The 14,128-nt window shown below is 58.2% G+C and overlaps 2 protein-coding genes across 3 annotated transcripts; one reads left to right on the top strand and one right to left on the bottom strand.

Moving 5' to 3' along the window:
* Positions 1-5: 5 nt before the first annotated feature.
* On the bottom strand, positions 6-13,543 carry MTCH2 (mitochondrial carrier 2). Of its 2 annotated transcripts, none has more exons than XM_045014063.1 (13): positions 13,380-13,543; positions 10,996-11,080; positions 10,069-10,175; positions 9,584-9,610; positions 9,146-9,202; positions 4,393-4,450; positions 4,025-4,076; positions 3,775-3,834; positions 2,906-2,999; positions 2,503-2,550; positions 1,917-1,984; positions 766-841; positions 6-214 (listed from the first exon to the last, which is right to left on the bottom strand). In XM_045014063.1, the coding sequence occupies exons 1-13, from the start codon at positions 13,464-13,466 to the stop codon at positions 128-130; spliced, it is 906 nt and encodes a 301-aa protein (XP_044869998.1). In that variant the 5' UTR covers positions 13,467-13,543; the 3' UTR covers positions 6-127. The 2 variants fall into 2 exon arrangements, with proteins under 2 accessions (XP_044869998.1, XP_044869999.1); XM_045014064.1 differs by having other exon boundaries at positions 13,402-13,442.
* LOC123368872 (phospholipase A2, minor isoenzyme-like) lies at positions 12,106-12,717 on the top strand. The gene has a single exon (XM_045014065.1). It carries the CDS (start codon positions 12,106-12,108, stop codon positions 12,715-12,717), a length of 612 nt encoding a protein of 203 aa, XP_044870000.1.
* Positions 13,544-14,128: the final 585 nt, after the last annotated feature.

Genomic DNA, 14,128 nt, shown 5'->3' with positions numbered 1-14,128 from the left:
CAGTCTCCGTTTCCCAAGATTAAATCATTATTTAAAAAAAACTGTATAGAAATCACCACTCTCCCATCATTCAGTGCATGTGGCCCAGCCTCTGGCCCGGCCCCGGGCCCCTCGCCCAGCTCCGGCCTCAGCGGAACCGCTTCTCCTCCCACACGTACAGCTTCCCCGCAGGCACCTTCCGGAAAAACAGGCTGTTGCCTCGGCTCATGTTCCCCTGCACGGAGAGGAGAGGAGACGGCTGTCAGGGTGCCCTGCCCTGCCCTGGGCAGCTTCCCTCTGCCTGTCACCCAGGCCCCAGTCTGCCAAGCCCTCCCCCCCCGCCACCAGCCCTCCTACCCACACAGCAGGGCCAGCGCTTCCCAGCCCTTTTATAACCCCCCACCCTGAGATGTCGTCAGGAGGAGGGAGAAAACTCGTTCACCTTCGCCTGTAAGGATAGAACAAGAAGCAATGGGCTTAAACTGCAGCAAGGGAGGTTTAGGTTGGACATTAGGATAAAGTTCCTAACTGTCAGGGTGGTTAAACACTGGAATAAATTGCCTAGGGAGGTTGTAGAATCTCCATCTCTGGAGATAGTTAAGAGTAGGTTAGATAAATGTGTCTCAGGGATGGTCTAGACAGTATTTGGTCCTGCCATGAGGGCAGGGGACTGGACTCGATTACCTCCCGAGGTCCCTTCCAGTCCTACAATCTATGAGTGCCAGGCACGGCTGCCCCACACACGGCGTCACTGCGCTATGGGGCCGGGGCGAGGCCGGGACATACCTCCTTGAGCAGCTGGCTCCAGCAGTCTAACCAGGAGGAGTAGTTGGGTGCATATGGGGGGAGGCCACCAGCCAGCCTGCAAGAGAGGAGGGGGGGAGGATGTAGCACTGAGCCGTGTCCCATGTGCCCCCTCGCCCTCGCATGGGGACTGGGCCACAAGCCCACCGTGCTCTGGCACGGACACAGCCCTGCTCCGAGCCTGCAAACGCAGCTCAAGCTGCGCCCCACCAAGGCCTCTGCAGCAGCCAGTCGCCCGGGGGGCAGCAGCTGGGTCACCTCCTGCCGGCCACCTCAGCCTCTTCCCAGCGCCCTCCCTGGCCTCCCGAGCACCACTTCCTGTCTGAGCCTTCTGGGCTACGTAGCGTTAACGGGGCCTGAGCCAGGCAGCTCAGTCAGGTCCCAGGATCGCCAGCTGCCCCCTGTCCATTCCCCCGTGGCCAGAGCTTCCTGCCCCTGCCCCCAGCACTACAGCGGGGCAGACGGGCACCAGGAGAGCAGCCTTTCTCCTGGGGACACAGCTGATGCTGCCTAGTGAGATGGCCAAGGGCCGCAGCAATACTTCTGGGAGGCTGAGGGGGGGGCTGATTCAGGAGGGCAGATCTCCCCCCACCACCCTACCAAGTCCCAGCTGTACTGCAGGGCGGCAGGGACAGGCTGTCACACCCGAACAGGCCCGGGTCTATTCTGGGAGGCTGCAACCTGTGATTTCGCTCCTGCCAAGCGTGACACGGGAGGGGAGGCGCTGCAGGGCCATGGCCAGGGAGCCCAAGAGGCTGCCAAGCGTCTGGGGAAGAGGGGAGCCACAGGAGCCTGCATGAGGGGAAGGGGGCGAGCTGCGAGCACAGCCAGGACGAGCTCCACGTCAGGCTGGGCAGAGCGCTCTTGCCTGCCGGTGCCAGCTGTTCACATTCCACATCAGCAGCTGATGACGGCAGCTCCGCTCCCCCTCTGAAGGGTTTCTCCCCAGCCCCCGAGGGGCCAGAACAACGTCATCCCAGAGCAAAGCCTATAGGATGTGGGGGGCAGATGCTGCTTCTCCCTGCCTCCTGTACAGGAGCCACTGCGTCCCCAGCTGCTCAGAGCTGGGGCAGACGCCCTTGCGTCGCAGGGGGAGGGTGCAGCTGGCTCGCGACGGCGTGCGGGGCACTCACCCACAGTTGTTAATGGCCATCAGGTTGGAGACGAGCACAAAGGGGTACGTCAGCATACTGGCGAAGAACTGCAGGCATGAGAGACAGGCCAGTTAGCAGGGCGGGGCGCTGGCTCCGCAGCCATGCCCGGAGGCCCCCCAGCTCCAAGGGGCACAAGGAATGGAGAGGGAGGGCGTCTCAGTGGGGCAGAGACCATCTGTGCAGCTCCCAGCACAGCAGGGCACTGCTGCAGTCTTCTCCATGTGCTGGGACCCTGGCACTCACTGACTTACTCCTGGGCGAGGAGGTCTTTGTCCTTCCCTGCCCAGGTCACCAGAGAGCACATGGTGCGAGCCAGGCAGCAGTGCCTGCTCAGGACGGGTACGGGCTGGACGGGTAGGGCAGTGGAGGGAGGCGGGGCCAGGCCAAGGTGCACTAGAGGGTGGAGCGCTCACCCACCATGCAGCACCAGCTAGTGATTTAGACTCACGTAAGGGCACCAACCTCACACCCCATGGTTCCCTCAAACTGGCCCCTCCCGCCCCAGGGCAGCTCTGTGGGGCTACCCCCCACACCCCCGAGAGGAGAGGAGGGGTTACACACGCACTCCAGTGACAGCCTGTGAGTAGCTCTTCATCTCGCTCATGGTGGAGACCTGGAGAGGGAGGGAAACGCATTGAACAAGGAGACCGCGCGCCCTGCCACAGCCCGGCCCCGCCATCCCCAGACACAGGGGGCTGCCTCTGCCCCGATTCCCCGCAGCGAGCCTGCACGCTGGGCTCCACCAGGGCCTGAAACCCAAACTGCCCCCACGCGGGTCGTGGCCGCAGCTAGGCCAGGCTGCCCGGCCAGGCGCTGGGCGAGTAGCACACAAAGCGGAGCGCAGGTCGGGCCCAGCAGTGATGGGACCTTCCCGGGCTGAGCGGGTCACCCCCCAGCCCTCCCGAACTCCATTTGTCTGCAGGCCCCACACCCTGGGCAGCCACCAGCACCAGGCTGCAGGGGCCTACCCCGTTCTCCAGTGCATAGGTATTGATGAGGTAGGCCAGCATGTTACAGAGCCACAGCGACAGCACGTCACCCAGCAGCCGGGGAACGAGCCCCCTGAAAGAAACAGCAGGTGAGTGAGCACGGGGTGCCCCCCGGGCCCAGGCTGGCAGGAGCCGCCGCCAGCATAAGGGGCAGCCCCTCTCTTGCAGAGATGAGCTGGGCCCCACCCCACAATCCGGGGCGGAGTCTCCCCCCCTCCCCCCACGCAGCACGTGGGGGCTGCAGCACAGCGAGATTCAGGGACTTTCTCCCTCACAGGGGGCCCGTGGCAGAGCGAACCCAGGTGTCCGAGTCGCAGGCTAGCACCCTAACTTCCTTGCCAGCAGGGGGGAGATTGGGAGACCCCTGGGCTGTGACGCAGGGCCCAGAAACAGCACAGTGGCCAGTGGAGGAGCTGGGATGAGAATTCATGGCCCCTTCCCGAGCCACAGGGTGGAGCTGGGCCAGAAGAGTCCCTGCTGCCCTCCCTGACAAGCTGGACGGGCCCTCGTGTCCCAAGGGCACCCACCCCCATTGCCACCCCCGCCTCCCAAGGGTGCCCTCCCCGTTCCCACCCCCGCAGGGCGCACACCCCCGCCTCCCAGGGGCTCCCACTCCCGTTCCCATCCCCTCCTCCCAAGGGTGCCCTCCCCGTTCCCACCCCCGCAGGGCGCACACCCCCGCCTCCCAGAGGCTCCCACTCCCGTTCCCATCCCCGCCTCCCAAGGGTGCCCTCCCCGTTCCCACCCCCGCAGGGCACACACCCCCGCCTCCCAGGGGCTCCCATCCCCGCAGGGCACACACCCCCGCCTCCCAGGGGCTCCCACTGCCTCCTGGCCACAGGACTCACGCAAAGAAGCCCAGGATGCCCTCTTCCCGGTAGATGGTGACGAAGGGGCTGAAGATGCCACTGGGCCGACGGAAGAGAGGAGAGAGACACTGTCACATGTGGCTCCCGAGGGAAGGGACTGTGGGTTAGCATGTCCTCAACTGCCCCCTGCCAGCCACTCCCCCCCCACCCCTCAGACCACACCAACTACCCACTGCCCTGGCAGCGCCTGCAGGACACCCGGTCCCAGCCCCTCTCACCATGCCCTTACCTGTACTTGGTTTCCCTGCCAATGAACTGCACCATGCATCTCAGCGTGATCACTGCGGGCAGAGCCAGACACAGCAGGGTCAGCGTGGGGGAGCCGGGCTGCACCCCCACCGCCCCACTCCTGTGGGGTCAGGCACGGAGCCTTTGCCCTCTGAACTCAGGGCATCAGCACGGGCTCACAGGCCCCAGCAGCCAAGGGTTGACAGGCTGATTCAGCCAGGTGCCTCCTGGCCGCGGGGCAGAGCTCTGCTGAGGAATGGCTGGGCCTTGAATTGTACCCATCCCATTAACTCAGCTCTGGTTTCCGTGGGTGGAACCCATGGAGCAGGGCTGGGCGTGAGCCCCACCCCCACAGCGCTGGGTACCTACCGTGGAAGGGATGGGTGACGAGTGTCGCGGCAGAACGAGCAACCATCTCTCGGGAGGTCTGGAACAGACACGGGCCATTAGGGCTCAGCCTGGGCACGTGTGCGGCTGAGAGGAAACGGGAGGCAGCAGGGGTGGCATGGGGGCGCTGGGAGAGAGGCGGGGCAGTAGGGGGCAGGTGGAAATGCTGGGGGGAGCCGCTCGGGGGCAGCCGAGTCTCAGCGTTCCCAGGCTGCATGAGATGGGAAGTGCCAGGAGGCAGCTCCCCACAGCGCACATGCCACTCTGCCACTGCCCATGCTGCTGGCCAAAATCAGCACAGCCCTGCAGCTTGGCCCGCTGGCGACTGGATGCCTAGCACTGGGGGCAAGCCCGGGCCTCTGCCCCACGCAGCCAGATTCGCCCGGAGTGCAGCAGGAGGCAGTGCCTGAAGGACATCAGGCTGCCACACAGTGCCCTGCTGATGAAACGTGGCGTGTGGGGCATGCACATGCGTCGAGGCTGCAGGAAAGGAGGGAAGGGGAGTGATGCCATGGTGGGGGGGGTGGAGAGAGGTACAGAGCAATGGGCACCCTAGGGAGCAGGTGGCAGCCAGGGCCCTGCTAAGGGGGCAGTGCTAGGAGATGACTCGCTGGGTCGGGAGGAGAAGGGAGGGCTCTAGCAGGGGGAGATGGGGATGCACAGTGACCCTGGCAGGCCAGACGCCAGCTCTTGCCCAGGCTGCAGGTGTTAGCTAAGAACGGATAATCTCATAGCTGGAGCCCAGACCAGGTCACCTGTCTGGCAGTTGCGCTCAAGATAGGGATTCACGTTATAAGGCTTATGCAGAAGCTTAGGACTGGAAGGGACCTCGAGAAGTCATCTAGTCCAGTCCCCTGCACTCATGGCCGGACTAAGTATTATCTAGAACATCCTCAACAGGTTTGTCTAACCTGCTCTTAAAAAATCTCCAATGATGGAGATGCCACAACCTCGCCAGGCAATTTATTCCAGTGCTTAACCAGTTAGGAAGTTTTTCCTAATGTCCAACCTAAGCCTCCCTTGCTGCAATTTAAGCCCTTTGCTTCTTGTCCTGGCCTCAGCGGTTAAGAACCTCCTGGTAACAACTTTTTATGTACTTGAAAACTGTTATGTCCCCCCTCAGTCTTCTCTTTTCCAGGCTAAACAAACCCAGTTTTTTCAGTCTTCCCTCATAGGTCATGCTTTCTAGCCCTGTCATCATTTTTGTTGCTCTTCTCTGGACTTTCTCCAGTATGCCCACATCCTTCCTGAAATGTGGCGCCTAGAACTGGACACAATACTCCAGCTGAGGCCTGACCAGCGCGAAGTAGAGCGGAAGAATTACTTCTCGTGTCTTGCTTACAACACTCCTGCTAATACAGCCCAGAATGATATTCACTTTTTTTGCAAGTGTTACACTGTTGATTCATATTTAGCTTGTGATCCACTATGACCCCTCAGATCCCCTTCCGGAGTATTTCTTCCTAGGCAGTCATTTCCCATTTTGTATGTGTGCAACTGATTGTTCCTTGCTAAGTGGAGCACTTTGCATTTGTCCTTATTGAATTTCATCCTATTTACTTCAGACCATTTCTCCAGATCATTCTGAATTATAATCCTATCCTCCAAAGCACTTGCAACCCCTCCCAGCTTGGTATCGTCAGCAAACTTCATAAGTGTATTCTCTATGCCATTATCTAAATCACTGAAGATACTGAACAGAACCAGACCCAAAACAGATCCCTGCGGAACCCCACTCGTTATGCCCTTCCAGCATGACTGTGAACCACTGATAACTACTCTCTGGGATCAGTTTTCCCACTAGTTATGCACCCACCTTATAGTAAGTAGCTCCATCTAGGTTGCATTTCCCTAGTTTGTTTATGAGAAGGTCATGAGAGACAGTATCAAAAGCTTTACTAAAAATCAAGATACCCCACATCTACCACTTCCCCTCTAGCCACAAGGCTTGTTACCCTGTCAAAGAAAGCTATCAGGTTGGTTTGACACAATTTGTTCTTGACAAATCAGTGATGTTACTTATCACCTTATTTTCGTCTAGATAGCTGCAAACTGATTGCTTAATTATTTGCTCCATTATCTTTCCGGGTACAGAAGTTAAGCTGACTGGTCTGGAATTCCCTGGGTTTTCCTTATTCTCTTTTTATAGATTGGCCCTGTGTTTGCCTTTTCCAGTCTTCCATGACTTTCCAAAGATAATTGCTAATGGCTCAGATATCTCCTCAGTCAGCTCCTTGAGTATTCTAGGATGCATTTCATCAGGCCCTGGTGACTTGAAGACATCTACCTTGTCTAAGTAATTTTTAACTTGTTCTTTCCCTATTTTAGCTTCTGATCCTACCTCATTTTCACTGGCATTCACTTTGTTCAACGTCCAATCGCCACCAATCTTCTTGGTGAAAACCGAAACAAAGAAGTCATTAAGCACCGCTGCCATTTCCACATTTTCTGTTACGTTTTTCCCCCTTCATTGCGTAACGGGCCTACCCTGTCCTTGGTCTTCCTCTTGCTTCTAATGTATTTGTAGAATGTTTTCTTGTTACCCTTTATGTCTCTAGCTAGTTTGATCTCGCTTTGTGCCTTGGCCTTTCTAATTCTGTCCCTACACACTTGTGTTATTTGTTTATTTTCATCCTTTGTAATTTGACCTAGTTTTTGTAGGACTCTTTTTTTGAGTTTCAGATTGAGTTTCAGATTATTGAAGATCTCCTGGTTAAGCCAGGGTGGTCTCTTGTCATACTTCCTAGCTTTCCTACGCAGTGGGATAGTTTGCTCTTGTGCCCTTAATAATGTCTCTTTAAAAAACTGCCAACTATCTTCAATTGTTTTTCTCCTTACACTTGCTTTGCAGGGTGGTCTCTTGTCATACTTCCTAGCTTTCCTACGCAGTGGGATAGTTTGCTCTTGTGCCCTTAATAATCTCTTTAAAAAACTGCCAACTATCTTCAATTGTTTTTCTCCTTACACTTGCTTCGCACGGGATCTTACCTACCAACTCCCTGAGTTTGCTGAAGTCGCCTTCTTGAAATCCATTGTCTTTACTGTGCTGTTCTCCCTCCTACTATCCCTTAGAATCATGATCTATCATTTCATGAATACTTTCTCCCAAGCTCAAATTCTCAACCAGTTTCTCCCTATTTGTCAAAATCAAATCTAAATCCCCCAGTAGCATTCTCCATCTTCTGAAATAAAAAATTGTCTCCAATACATTCCAAGAACTTGTGGATAATGTGTCATTTTCCCAACAGATGTCTGAGTAGTTGATGTCCCCTCATCACCACCAAGTCCTGTGCTTTGGATGATTTTGTTAGTTTAAAAAAAGCCTCATCCACCTCTTCTTCCTCGTTAGGTGGTCTGTAGTAGATCCCTACCATGACATCATCCTTGTTTTTTACCCCTTTTATCCTTACCCAGAGACTTTCTACAAGTCTGTCTCCTATTTCCATCTCAACCTCAGTCCAAGTGTCTACATTTTTTATATAAGGCAACACCTCCTCCCTTTTTTCCCCTGCCTGTACTTCCTGAGCAAGCTGTACCCTTCTATACCAATATTCCAATCATGCGTATTATCTCACCAAGTCTCTGTGAGGCCAACTATGTCATAGTTGTGTTTATTTACTAGCATTTCGAGTTCTTCCTGATTATTCCCCATGCTTCTTGCATTAATATACAGCCATCTAAGATACTGATTTGCCACCCCAGTTCTGTCTTGCCTCTCCCTTATCCCTGCTGTAACAGCCCATGCTCCTCCCAAATGTAGTGTTTAGACTCTATGGAACGCTTGGCTGGGCTGCCTGCGTTCATCTCACTCGTAGTGTCTGTATTCCAGGCCAAAGGAAATAGGTACGTTTTGCTTTAGAACGCTGAAAATGTCTGCCCTGAATTTGTGAGCTCAGGCCCGGGAATTGTTCCCCACCCAATTACAAGGACTAGCAAAATCAGATGGGCCATCAAGGAGCATCACCATACACAGGACTGGTTAATGGCCCTATCGCCCCTGGGAAACACTAGGTGCAAGGAAGCTCGTCCTGTGGGCTTGGGAGCTGAATGAAGGAAATAAGACAAAGGCACAGGCAAATTTCCCCCTTTTTTGGCTGTTTGAGCTCTGAAGGGCCAGGGACTCTAAACTGAAGCCAGAGATCCCCAGGGGCTGCCTCCTGGGTCTGCCTGGAAAGACACTTTGAATTGTCGCTCACTACAACTCTGTCATTCTTGGGATTCAGACGGTAACTCATTGGTGTGTATGTTTGCTTGCTTTAACCTGTACAAAACTCTCATTCCTTTTTCCTAGATAGATTATTACAGGACTGGCTACACCTGTCTTTGGTGTAAAACCCAGGGTGCCGAGTGATCTGGGGTAAGTGCCTGGTCCCTTGGGACTGAAAGCGACCTGAATGTGGTGTGATTTTTGGAGTAAGTGACCATGTATCACTAAGTCCAGTTTGTCTGCATGGAAAGACAGGCTGCAGAGTCTAAGGGGATTGTCTGTGACACCATGGTCAGACAGTTGCAGGGATCCAGGAGCTCACATGTGATGAAATCTAGTTCTAGCACATGCTCCCAGCCTGGGGTGACTGCCCCCTTTCTGACAGTCTGCCTTGAGGTAGGTACTCACGGGCGTGAGCCCTCCAGACAGCGTGACACACACTTCACCCCAGAGGGATCCAGCTCCAGCAATGGAGGATCTGCGAGCCCCACACGCTGCCCTGGCCCTTGGGTGTGGGCCTTCACTCACCTCCTTGATGACCTGCTCCAGCGAGGACAGGGGCTCCTTGAAGCTGGGCCCAGGCTCCTGGGGAGAGGGAGTGAGAGAGGTTCAGGTAGGAGAGCTTCCCGCTACCCACTCCCCGAATGACACTGCCCCCTCCCACAGAGCCAGCATGGAGATCAGCAGCGCCTGCCTTGGTCCCCTTTGTTATTCCATATTCCCAGTGCAGTAGCACCTAAAAGCCAGCCAGGCCAGGCCCACCCTGCAGCCCGCTGGGCCCATATACCCAGGCCGCCCCCCCGCCCCGCCCCCCTTCTTCCCTGAACATGCCAGGCTTTGCATGAGTGGACATCTCCCAACCCCCTGTGCTCCTGAGAGGGCACGGTCCTACCATCTCCCCAGGGCAGGGCAGACCTTAGAGAGGTGCCTACAAGGGAAAGGACCCAGAAACCAGCTCCGACATACCTCCTCCTGGTCAGCTTCCTGGTACCGCTAAGGAACAAGGGGACAGGGTTAGCACAACAAAGGCCACTGGGGTATGGAGGCCTCATTGGGCCCAGGCAGCCGGGGGGGGGGCGGGGAGAGAAACACGCAAGCACCAGGGCTTTGCTGTCCCCACATGCAGGCTGCAGCTGCCTGGGTAGGCCGGGACGGGACGGAATGCTACGGGGACTGACAGCAAGTGGCCTCCAACACTCCCACAGGGGAGACAGCCCCGGGACCCGCTAAAAATCACAGCGAGCCCTGTTGGGCCAGAACTCAGCCCTCTGGACGTCGCCTCTCTGTGGAGCAAGAGCACAAGGGACCCCCTTTGGACCTGGACAAGTCCAACCGCCCCCTGTGAATTACCCAACCCTTCCAGGGTGGGCCAGCTGCGGCCATGCAGACAGCCTGGGGCGGCAGCTGCTCGCGAGGGGCTTGCTACGACCTTCCAGCCCCGCCCGGCGTACCTGTAACACCTGGCTGTGCACGATGGTGCCGATGGCGCCTGAGCAGAGTCTGGGAGTCAAACCTTTGAAGAGCCCGGCTCTTCCATCTATCTTCATAATGTGCTTAGCTGCGAAACAACACAAGCATGAGGGGCGCCTACCCCACGGCCCCAGCCTGTACAGCCTGTTTTAAAGGACGTTCCCTTGCTGTGCAATTAAAGAAACGTGAGTCGTTCCTTCACGTGTAACTGCCAGGCCTTTCCCCTCCCCTTGAGCCCTCAGGGAGGCAGGCTTCCAGCACTGGGGCTACCAGAGTCATGGTCACATCCTTTGTGGGCCGGCCACAAAGGGGACTTGACACACGCTTTGCCAGCAGCAGAACTCTGGAGATCAGGAAGCCAGCGTATGACTCTGCGATAGGCTAACCAAGGCACATATGTTTGGCACATTCATTCTGCTAGGCAGTGGGTCTGCAATGTGAGAGACCAGGGCTCTAGTCCCAGCTCCTCGTGCTACGCCTTTGTGCCGCTTTGGGATCAATGCCTTTGCTAGAGAGAGGGCTAACGCTTGTCCGCCTGCTCGGGATGGGGTATGGGATCGCGGTCAGTGATGAGGGCTGTCAAGTGCATGGAAATACAGACAGCAGTGAGTAGACGTGAGATCTGAACTCTTGGTCCCCTGGTCCCCAGCTCAGTGCACTCTCTCCAGGGTGAGAAGGTATCCGGAGGTGAAGTCAGACTCCTTCTCTCACAACACACCAGCTTTGGTGGCACAGCCCAAGGGTGGGATCCCCCCCAGGAAATCCAGAACAGCGGAGAGGTCAGGCCTCACCCCCCAGGCACAGAGGGCTCCCCCATCTTCACACCAGTAACTACAACCCCCGCCCTTTGGGGCTTCCTTTCCTGTCCTATCCCCAAATCCACGTGCATGCCACAGACAGGGACTCACCGTATGCAAAGAGCCCCGGCAGCTGGTAAACCTGTCGCCCAAACATATTCCTGCCCAGGGCCGGAGGAAGCGGCTCATATCCCACCTTCAAAACAAACAGACAGTCTGCAGCAATCTGCCCACGGGCCGGAACAAAGCCTGGTGATTTTCTGGTGCCTCCTTCCGGCCCGGGACTGTCAGTGCCCTGCTGCTAATTGAAGGGTTCAGAAGCCGAAGACGCTATATTTAGTGGTGGACCCAAATGTCTCCACAGTCCACCAGTGGGAGGGATTCAGCTCAGCCTGGGGGTTAACCCTTTGTTAGCAAGACACGGGGAGACCACGAGCCCGGGTGGCTGCCCTTTAGAACTGCACAGGAGAGTCCCAAATACATTCAATTATTTTCCCCCAAAGAAAATTAAGAACCAAGCCTGAATTAAACCATCTCCCATCTCTGGACAATACCCTTCCCCAACATTCCCCCTCCCTGGCCCGCTTCCTCCAGCGCGCAGCATATCACCCTCGTTCAGGCCATCTTCCCAGAGTAGGTGGCAAGTCCCTCAGGCCAGGGACCCGGTATCTGTGAAGAGCCCTGCACACATCTGGAGCTCTCCCTTATCATCCTCGGTATCCACACACTCCAGACACCGGATTAGATACAAAGCTGCTGAGCGTGGGGCGCCTGCCAGACAGAGCCAGAGCCAGTCGGCATGACCCTGACAAGCGTGGGTCATTCCCAGCAATCTGGTTTGCAGGCAGCTCTGCTGACCTCCCAGCTGCTCCTTCCGGTTACAAATGGGTTTCGCTTTACAACGATTTCAAGGGGTTTCTCCACTGACACTTGCATGCCCTGAGTAAGATGCCTCCATCATGCCACTGTCTGGGAGTACAGGGGACCGCCCTGGGGGCTCAAGGGTTAAATGCTCTCCTGCCGCTGGAACGTCGCCTCTTTCCAGCCAATGATGGCACAAGTGGGCTCCTACACTGGGCTGAGACCTGACAGCCAGCCAGCGACACCAGGTAAAGCAGAAGGGAGCTGGGCAGTTCTACGGAGCACGGGACTGGAGGAGGGCGCCGCAGAAAGAGAGCCAGCCACTCTGAGCATCAGACTGTTCAGGCTCCCCCAAGACAGATGCCCACGGACCCAATGAAATTCGCTATGTGGCTCATGCTGGTGACCTTGTTGTCACAGTCTGCCCACGAGGCTCAATGCAGCAGGCGAGGGAGACGCAGCCTTCTGGAGCTGGGTCTCACTCTGTGGTGTTACCGGCAGAGACTGCGGACCCCGCTGTTCGCTCTCAACCTGTATGGGTGCTACTGTGGAACCGGGGGCTCCGGGACACCTCTAGACGCAGTGGACCAGTGTTGCTTCCTCCATGACTGCTGCTACCGCCACGCCAGGGTCTCCTTAGAGTGCCGGGGGCGAGTGAAGTGGCAGCCCTATGAGTTTGCGTGTAGCCAATCGGGGACAGAGTGCCGCTCTCAAAGCGTCTGCGGCAGGATGGCCTGTGAGTGTGACAGGCAGTTTGCAGAGTGTCTCACGGCAGCAAAGCCCAGGAAGAGGCATTTCTTCTACAACAGGCGAGAGCTATGTGCCGGTCCGAAAGGCTCCTGCCCGGCCACCTTCCCCAACAAGGCCGAAATCCTGCACTGGAGAAGGACGCCTTCCCCGCCCCCTCCGGGCACTGGCTCTCAGAGCAAGGGCTCTGCACTGGGAGCCAGGGATGGAAACCCCTCCCTGTGACTGAGTGGATTCTGCTTCATGGGGCTGTGCGAAGCTCTCGTGGTCCCTGGATTTCTGTGCCTCTCTATGAGTAAATAGTTTCAACAACTGCTGGGTGCTCTCTCTGTGGTCTGAGCAAACCAGGGGTGCATGGGGGGGGGGCAGGATAGAGTCATGGTGGCTTCAAAGTGGGGGACAAGGTGCGTGGGGGGGACACTTATGACTCTGCCTGGGTACTTGGGGATCAGTGGTTCTGGCACTAGCAAGGCTCTGTATGGGAGGCAGCCGAGGGGAGCGAAGTCCTGGGTCTGCATAATTTCTACAGCAGCCCAAGGCCCCAGGCCGCGCGAGGCGCTGCACAGACGTCCCGGCGGGCCGGGAGCGCAGAGGGCGGGTTACTGCCTGTGCTGGGAGAGGGACCGGAGAGCCCTGGGGCTGCCAGGCGGGGCAGCGTCCCCCGCCCCCGCCGACTGGCTGCCTGGACTCTGAACCCCCCGAGCTGGGGGGGGGGGGCCGCAGCGCCGCTCTGGGGCCACCCACGGACCGCGCGGCCCCGGGGGGCAGAGACCGGGGCGGGGCAGAGACCGGGGGGCTGGGGCGGGGTAGGGCAGGGACCGGGGCGGGGCCCGGGGGCTGGGGGGGGAGGGCCCCGGGGGTCGCGCGGGGTCCCGGGCCGCTCTCACCTGCACCAGCACCTTGACGTACATGAGCGGCTGCGAGAGCGCGGTGAGGCCGGAGCCCAGCAGCACCTGCGAGGCCGCGTCCGCCATGCTGCGCTGCGCTGCGCCGGGCCGGGTACGTCACCGCGCCGTCCCCACGTGACCGGCACCGAAAAGGGCACAAGGCGGGACTGCCATCCCCCGGGAACTTCCGGGTACCTGCCACTTCCGGTCCCCCCGCCCTGCCCCGCCTCGTCGGCAATCGTCATTTCCTGCTTTCCTAAATGGTCCAATTGGGGCTGTGGGAGGCGGGGCGGACCCCTCGGGCTGACAGGGGGTTGGCTCCCCTGCGGGCGGGGCGGGGTTCGAAAAGGGGCCTGGCGGCTCCGGTCGGCGGCGCAGAGGGGCTAAGACAGGTCCCCCTCCCCCAGCTCCTAGGCATAGGCTCGGCCAGGGGGCTCCGCGCCACACGCTGCCCCCGCCAGCTCTGCAGCTCTCATTGGTCTGGAACCGCGGCCAATGGGAGCTGCCGGGGTGGCGCCTGCGGACGGTGCAGTTCACAGAGCCCCCTGCCTGCACCCAGGGCCGGCTCTAGACCCCAGCGCGCCAAGCAGGCGCGTGGGGCGGCCCTTTCCCTGGGGGGCGGCATTTGGCTCCGGCTGAGCTCCCGCAGGCATGCCTGCGGCAGGTCAACCGGAGCCCTGGAGGAGCGGACCTGCCGCAGGCATGACTGCGGCGGGTCCCCTCTTCTCGCGGCTCCGGTTGAGCTCCCG

This window comes from Mauremys mutica, chromosome 4, assembly GCF_020497125.1.
Source record: "Mauremys mutica isolate MM-2020 ecotype Southern chromosome 4, ASM2049712v1, whole genome shotgun sequence".
NCBI lineage: Eukaryota > Metazoa > Chordata > Testudines > Geoemydidae > Mauremys > Mauremys mutica.
This window is presented reverse-complemented; position numbering and strand designations above follow the sequence as displayed.

Bases quoted from the DNA above. Each gene is read 5' to 3' on its own strand.
- LOC123368872 (XM_045014065.1), top strand. From the start codon at position 12,106: ATGCCCACGGACCCAATGAAATTCGCTATGTGGCTCATGCTGGTGACC.
- MTCH2 (XM_045014063.1), bottom strand. From the start codon at position 13,466: ATGGCGGACGCGGCCTCGCAGGTGCTGCTGGGCTCCGGCCTCACCGCG. The intron at 9,611-10,068 runs GTACGCCGGGCG...CTTGTTCCTTAG, and splicing joins TGCACAGCCAGGTGTTACAG to CGGTACCAGGAAGCTGACCA. The intron at 3,835-4,024 runs GTAAGGGCATGG...CCGTCGGCCCAG, and splicing joins GGCAGGGAAACCAAGTACAG to TGGCATCTTCAGCCCCTTCG.